General features: G+C 63.9%; 1 protein-coding gene across 1 annotated transcript in view; it reads right to left on the bottom strand.

The window, feature by feature from the left end:
- Positions 1-2415: 2415 nt before the first annotated feature.
- Positions 2416-7564, bottom strand: part of LOC121663471 (keratin, type II cytoskeletal 8-like) — a 6400-nt gene continuing 1251 nt past the window's right edge. The window contains 8 exon segments of the mRNA XM_042025751.1: positions 2416-3559; positions 3562-3621; positions 3708-3763; positions 4300-4520; positions 4886-5011; positions 6488-6652; positions 6748-6843; positions 6965-7321. Coding sequence (XP_041881685.1) covers positions 3462-3559; positions 3562-3621; positions 3708-3763; positions 4300-4520; positions 4886-5011; positions 6488-6652; positions 6748-6843; positions 6965-7321 — 1179 coding nt within the window. The 3' untranslated portion in view covers positions 2416-3461.

The raw sequence follows: 7564 nt of genomic DNA, 5'->3' as shown, positions 1-7564 counted from the left end.
AGACCCACCCCCTGATACCACTCCCCCCGCCCCCAAATGCTCAGTAGGGCCGGGCCTGCGCCCGGCTTTGGGACCCCACACTCCCGACCCACCCTCCCCCGAGGGGGCCCAAATCCCGCTGCCCCCGCCGGTCCATTCCCGCTCCTCTGCCGCCCTCCAGCGCCCGCGAACCCCAAATTCACCGGGGCGGGCGGGGCGCGGCGCTCTGAGGGCTGCGGGGGAAGCTCGGGGGGTCCCCAAACCCCTCACACCCCTCCCCCCCGCCCAAAGACCCCTGTGAGCCCCCAAACCAGCCCTCGCCCCCCGAAAAAGTAGGGGGAGACCCCCCCCAAAACTAGACACAGGACCAGGGGGAGTTGAAATGCGGGGGCAGAAAAGGGGGTGCAGGGAGGTGACCCCAGTTTAACCCTCCCGGGGGGGCACCGCTGATCCCGCCCCCTTTTTTTAACGTGGGGCTGTGTCACCCCTCTGACCCAGCACCCCCCTTCACCCCAAAGGACCCCCAAAAGCTCAGGGCGCCCCCGAATCTCAGGACACCCCGAGGGGCTCAGGGACTTCCCCAGAATCTGGGGGGGCTCGCGGGGGGTCTGGGGGAGCCCTTCCCGCTTTTGGGACCCCCCTCCATTCCCCCCGCAAATCTGGGAAGGGTCCCCGAAACTCCCGGGGGGCGAACTGGGGAGACCTGAGGGCTCCGTATGCTGTGGGGTTGCAGCCCCTCCCCAACTCTTTAATTAATTAGCTAATTAATTAATTAATTAATCCTCTGCCGGCACTAATTACGGGCACCAGGTGTCACCGCCTGCCCGCGGAAGGAGCCGGGGGGGGACGCCCCAAAACCCGCAACATCCCCAGACCTTGGGGACACTCCCAGCCCCCCACCCATGGAGGGACCCCCAAATCTGCTCTCAGCCCTCCCCCCCCTCCCCCCTCAAAACTCCCCCCTTGGCCGGGCCACAGGGGGTTAATGATTAACGGGGGACACAGACCGCTGCCAGCGCCGATTTTGGGGGGGTCCCCCCTTCCCCTCCACCCTGGGGGGACCCTCCAGGACGGCTCCGAGCCCCCACCGTGCCCGGTGCCCCCAAATCTCTACCACCACTTGCCCCAACACCGCGGGGCACGACCCCGACACCCCTAAACCAGCTGGGGGGGCCGGGACCCCCAAACCGGGCCGCTGCCCCCCCCTCCCTGCCGCTCCAAAGTGGGGGGGGGCACCGGGGGGCACCCAGAGGTTCTGGGGTGCGGCAGCACCCCGAGACCAAAGGGCTCACAAAGGCCCAATGGAGGGACACGGGCACCCCAAAAGGGATTCTGGCCTCCCAAAAGGGGTCCTGGCGCCCCGAAACAGACCCTGGCATTCCAAAACAGACCCGGCCACCCCGAAATGGGCTCTGGCACCCCAGGATGGGTGCTGGTACTGCCAAACAGATCCTCATACCCCCAAACAGACCCAAGCACCCCGGAATTGGTTCTGGCACCCCGGAGGGGATCCAGGAACCCCCAAACAGACCCAGGTACCCCGAGATGGGCCCTGACACCCCCAGATCGATTCTGGCACCCAGAGAGGACTTTGGTACCCTGTGAGGGAACCAGGCACCCCAAAATAGATCTTGGCAGCCGGGATGGGTCCTGGAACCCCATGAGGGACCCGGCCACCCCCAAACAGACCTTGGCACCCCAAAACAGATCCTGGCACCCTGGGATGGGCACAGGCACCATAATACGGGTCTGGGCATCAAAAAATGGATCCAGGCACCCCAAAAAAGGTATTGGTGTCCCAAAACGAGTCCTGGCACCCCTGGACGGGTCTTGACGCCTCAGGAGGAGCCCTCGTACCCTCAGACAGATATTGGCAGCCCAGAATGGGTCCTGGCACCCCAAAACACAGCCGGGCATCCAAAATCAGCCCCGGGCACGTCAGCATGGGCACAGACACCCAAGGCGGGACCCTGGTGCCCCAGGATGAGTCCTGGTACCCCAAAACAAACCCAGGCACCCACAGAAGGGTCCTGGCACCTGGGAGGGACCCAGGCACCCCAAAACAGGTATTGGCACCCTGGGATGGGTCCTGACACCCCAGAACTGGTCCTGGCACCTGGGAGGGACCCGGGCACCCCAAGATTGGTCCTGGCAGCCATAGATAGGTCCTGGCACTCTAAAACAGATCCTAGGACCCCAAACAGACCCAGACACCCCAAAACTGATCTGGGAACACCAAGATTGGTCGTGGCCCCCAAGAAAGACTCAGGAACCTCAAAACAGCCCCAGGCACACCGAGATGGATCCCACCACCCTCAGACTGATCCGGGCACCCCAAGATTGTCCTGGCACCCCAAAACACCCCAGGCACCCTGGGATGAGCCCCAACACCCCAAACCAGGGCAAACACCCCTCCCCCCCGAATCACCAACACTCCCAGATTTACAAGGTTTTATTCCAGCAGCGAGCAGAACCCCCGGGGCAGGCCCAGACTCCCCAGTTCCCACCCCACAGCCCCACAGAGAGGACAATGGGGGGGTTGGAGCCCTCTGGGGGGGCTGGGGGAGGGGCACTGGCTCAGGTTTTCAGTGGAGGGTGCCTGGTGTTGGGGGACCCCAGGGAAGGGGAACTGGACGGAGGGGGGACACACTGGGGGGGGCCCAGCAGGTCAGGACGTGGGGAACCCCCCCAGGATGGGAATGGGCTCAGCTGGCCTGGACAAGGGGGATGGACCCCCTGCCCAAGACCCCCCCAGGACATGGACAGGACCCCCCAGGAAAGGGGGCTCAGGTGGCCTGGACTTGGAGGGACCCCTGGGAAGGAAAGAGGGGACCTGGGGGGCTCAGAAGGTCAGGACATGGGGGACCCTCTCCCCCTGCCCCAGAAAAGGGGGTTGAGCTTGGCAGGACATGGGGGGACTCCCTGAGAAGGGGAGGCCCAGGGGGCCTCAGCTGGGCTGGACATGAGGGACCCCCCAGGACACAGAGACACCCCCAGGAAAGGGGGTTCACCTGGGGGAACACACCAGGAGGGGGGCCTGGGGGGGGCTGAGGAGATCAGGACATGGGGGACCCCCAGGAAAGGGGGGGGCTCAGCTGGGCTGGACATGGGGGGACACCCTGGGAAGGAAAGGGGGGGTCCAGGGGGGTTCAGCAGAGCAGGACATGGGGGTCCCCCAGAAAGGGGGGGCTCATCTTTCCAGGACATGGGGGACATCCCGGGAAGGAAAGGGGGTCCTCGGCTGGGCTGGACATGGGGTGCCCTCTCAGGGAAGGGGGTTCACCTGGTCGGGACTTAGGGGGACACCCTGGGAGGGTGGGGAACATGGAGGGTCCCCCTGGGAAAGGAGGGGTTCGGCTTTGAGGCCCGGGGGGTCTCAGCAGGTCAGGATATGGGGTCTGCCCAGGAAAGAGGGGGGCTCAGCTCAGCCGGCCAAGCCAAGGAGGGACCCCTGGGAATGGGGGCCCCCCAGGAAAGGGGGTTCAGCTTTCCAGGACGTCGGAGGACTCGGATACGAGTTTCCCATCACGGGTCTCGATCTTCTTGATGACGATGGCACGGGATTTGGGGGGGGCGGGGCGCCCCCCGGCGCCCCCCGAGGCGCCCCCCCAAAACCCCCCCCAAACCCCCCCCCAAATCCACCTGTGGGGAAGAGGAAGCAGCCGTGAAGGGGGGCTCATGGGGGGGCACCCAAAAGCAGGGGGTCCCAGGGACCCCCCCAAACTCACCCAGGTACCCCAAAGTCTTGGTGTGGATGCTCAGGTTCTGCACAGCAGCCTCGAGCCTGGGGGGATTGGGGGGGGGTCCCCCAAACAGGATCAGTGATGGAGGGGGGGGATAGAGAACATGGGGGCCTGGGGGGGAACTTGGGGGGGGGGGGGGTGTCCCACAAATCTTTCTCCCAGACAGGGTCAGTGACGGGGGGGTATTTAAGGGACATGGCCAAGATGTTGGAGGGGGCTGGAGGGGGCCCCCCAAACTGAGTGGTTTTGGGGGCAGAGGAATAAGGGACATGGTCAAGTCGGGGGGGATTTGGGATGTGGGATGTTCATAGGATATGGGATACCCCGTGGGATATGGGATGCGGGATATGGGGTGTCCATGGGATGTGGGGTATGGAACGTGGGATGCCCATAGCATGTGGGATACTCGCAGGATATGGGACATGGAATATGGGATGTTCACGGTATCCAGGATGAAGGACATGGGATATGGGACGGAGCACGGGACACAGGGTGTGAGATACGGATGCCCAGAGGTTATGGGATGTGGGATGCCCATGGGATTTGGGATGCGGGATTTGGGGTCGGGGGTTCCCACCTGCTCTCCTCGCCCTCCAGCAGCTTCCTGTAGGTCGCGATCTCGATGTCCAGGGCCAGCTTGACGTTCATGAGCTCCTGGTATTCCCGGAGCTGCCGCGCCAGGTCCTGCTTGGCCTGGGCCAGGGCCCCCTCCAGCCCCGCCAGCTTGGCCCGGGCGTCCCTGAGCGCCAGCTCCCCGCGCTCCTCGGCCTCCGCCACCGCCGCCTCCAGCCCAGAGCGCTGCGGGCCGGGACGCTGAGCCCAGGGTCCCCTGGGCCGGTGCCCCCATGACCCCCAGCATCCCCAGTGTTCCAGTGTTCCATGTCCTATCATCCTCTGTGTTCCATGTGCCTGTGTCCTGGTGTTCCTCACTCCCCAGTATCCCTCGTATCCCACTATCCCTCACCCCCCTGTTCCCCCCAGTATTCCCAGCCCCCCAAAATCCCCTCCATCTCTGAGCCATCGCTCTCTCCTCCCGTTTCCCGGATGAGATCCCGAGGGATCCTCAGGAACCCAGTGGGGGGGTTCCCAAGGGGTGCTGGGGGATGTGTGGGGGAGGGGCAGGCAGTATCCACCCAAATTTCCATCCAGGGTGGACCCCAAACCTGATTTTTGAGAGCCTCAATCTCTGCCTGGATCCGCTGGATCCGCCGGTTCAGCTCCTGGATCTGGCTCCGGGTCTGGCGCAGGTCGTCTCCCTGCTTCCCGGCCGCCGTCTTCAGCTCTTCGTACTGGGGGCACCAGACAGGGGCTGGGAATGGGGGCATCCCCCAAACCCACCAGTACCCCAGAACCGGGAGGGAAGAGCTGGGATGTGATGGAGGCAGGAGGGATGCTCCGATAGGGATGTGGTGGCTCCAGTTGGAATTTGGTGGGTCCAGCTGGGTTTGGAACTGGGATCTTGGGGAAATGGAGACTGGGGGGACTCCTCTTTGCCCCCAACATCCCAAAATCTGGCATGGAAGAGCTGGGATTTGCCTGTGTCAAGAAGGATGTTCCAACTGAGATCTGGGATCTCAGGGGGATGGAGATGAGGGGACCCCTCTCTTCCCCAGCACACCCAAACCGGGGAGGAAAAAGCTGGGATGTGGCCACGCCAGGAGGGATGCTCCAGTCGGGATGATCCATTCGGATGTCATGGGTCCCGTTTGGAGTCAGGGTCTTGGTGGGATGGGGAGGGGGGAACCTCACTTTTCTACCAGCACCCCAAAAATTCAGAGGAAAGAGCCAGGATGCGGCGATGCTGGGAGGGATGATCCAGCTGGGATGTGGCGGCTCTCACTGGAATTTGGTGGGTCTGGTTGGGCTTGGATCTGGGATCCCACTGGGATGAGGCCACCAGCACCCCAAAACAGGGCATGAAAGAGCCTGGGAAGAACCAGCACTGGGAGCTGCACCAGGAATGGGGATGAGGGCCCCTCCCTGCCCCGCGGCGCCCCAGCACTGGGACAGGCCCACGCCGGGGGGATGCTCCAGGCTGGGATGGGGCAGCTCCGGTTGGGTTTCCAGCCGGAATTTCTCCCACGCAGCAGCCACTCCCTCCAGGGCAGGGAGGAGGAGGAGGAGGAAGGGTTTTGGGTGAGGGGGAAGAGGAGGAGGAGGAGGGGGAAGGATTTGGGGCAGGGAGGAGGAGGAGGAGGAGAAGGAAGTTTCAGGGTGCAGGAAGAAGGAGGAGGATGGGGCAGGGAGGAGGAGGAAGGTTCAGGGAGCAGGGAAGAGGAGGAGGACAAGGAGGAAGAAGGACTGGGGCCCAGGGAGGAGGAGGACGGGGCAGGGAGGATGAGGAGGATGAAGGGTTGGGAACAAGGAGTAGGATCGGGGAGCAAGGAAGAGGACGAAGGTTTGAGAAGCAGGGAGGAGGAGGAAGGTTCAGGGCAGGGAGGAGGAGGATTAGGAAGAAGGAAGAGGATGGGGCAGGGAGGAGGTTGAAGGGCCAGGGTGTGGAAGAGGAGGAGGAAGTTTTAGGGAGCAGGAAGGAGGAGGAAGGCTCAGGGAGCAGTGAGAAGGAGGGATGGGGAAGCAGGGAAGAGGATCAGGGCAGGCAGGGGGAGGAAGGATTGGGCAGGGAGGAAGAGGAGGAGGAAGAATTGAGGGGAAGAGAGGAGGAAGGTGAAGGTTTGGGGAGCAGGGAGGAGGAGGAGGAGGAGAAGAAGGAGGAGGAGGAAGAAGAGGAAGGCTTGAGGGGCAGCAGGGGGGGCTCTCCTGACCTTGACCTGGTAGAGGCCCTCAGCCTCAGCACGGCTGCGGCCAGCGATGTCTTCGTACTGCGCCCGCACGTCCGCCAGCACCCCGGCCATGTCCAGCTGGCGGCTGTTGTCCATGGACACCACCACGGCCGTGTCCGACACCTGCACCCGCAGCTCCTGCAGCTCCTGCGCACGCGGGGGGACGGGTTTAGCCGGGGGGCACCCCCCGAATCCCGGCATCCAAAATCCCAGGCACCCCCAAATTCAGGGAAGCCCCAAACCTCCTCGTAGAGCTGCCGCAGGAAGTTTATCTCGTCCGTGAGGCTCTCCAGGCGTGATTCCAGCTCCACCTTGGACATGTAGGCTTCATCCACGTCCTGCGGGAACACCCCTGTCACCCCCCTGTTCCCAGCACTCCCAGGAACCCCCCAGCAACCCCCTGGTCTCAGGGAGCACCCCCCGTGTCGGGGTCCCCCCTCGGTGTTGGGGTTCCCCCACCTTTTTGAGCAGGACGAACTCGTTCTCCTTCTCTGTGCGGTGGTTGATCTCCTCCTCGTACCTGGGCAGGGGGACACAAGGGGACATGGAGCAGTGGGGATGGGGGACATGGCGACAGGGGGGACATGGGGACAGGGGACAGGGAGGGATATGAGGATGGGTGACATGGGAACGTGGGGACAAGAGCATATAGGGAGACAAGGGGATGGGAGGACATGGGGACATGAGGACAGAGGGACAGAGGGACAGAGGGACAGGGCGATGGGAAGATGTGGGGACATAGAGAGGACTTGGACCAGGGATGTGGGGACATGAGGACACAGGGAGACCCAGGGACATGGGGGGGGACATCGAGGGCTATGGGGCCAGGGGGACACGGGCATGAGGGGACATGGGGGTATGTGGGGGAGCACTCGGGGACTCTGACAAGGCCTTGAATTCCTCGAGGAGGCTGCAGGCATGGCCTGGGCGGGCTCAGCAGCGCGTGCAGCCCCGGGGGGGCTCCAAGGTGGTACTGGGGGGATGTGGAGGGGTCTGGGGAGACATGGGGGTACTGGGGGGTTTGGGGAACACCTGGGGACACTTGGGGACACTGACTTG

This window comes from Corvus kubaryi, unplaced genomic scaffold (genome assembly GCF_017639235.1).
Source record: "Corvus kubaryi isolate FWS band 111438036 unplaced genomic scaffold, C.kubaryi_AGA036_p1.0 37277, whole genome shotgun sequence".
NCBI lineage: Eukaryota > Metazoa > Chordata > Aves > Passeriformes > Corvidae > Corvus > Corvus kubaryi.
The sequence above is the reverse complement of the archived record's forward strand: the minus strand, read 5'-3'. Positions and strand labels throughout refer to the sequence as shown.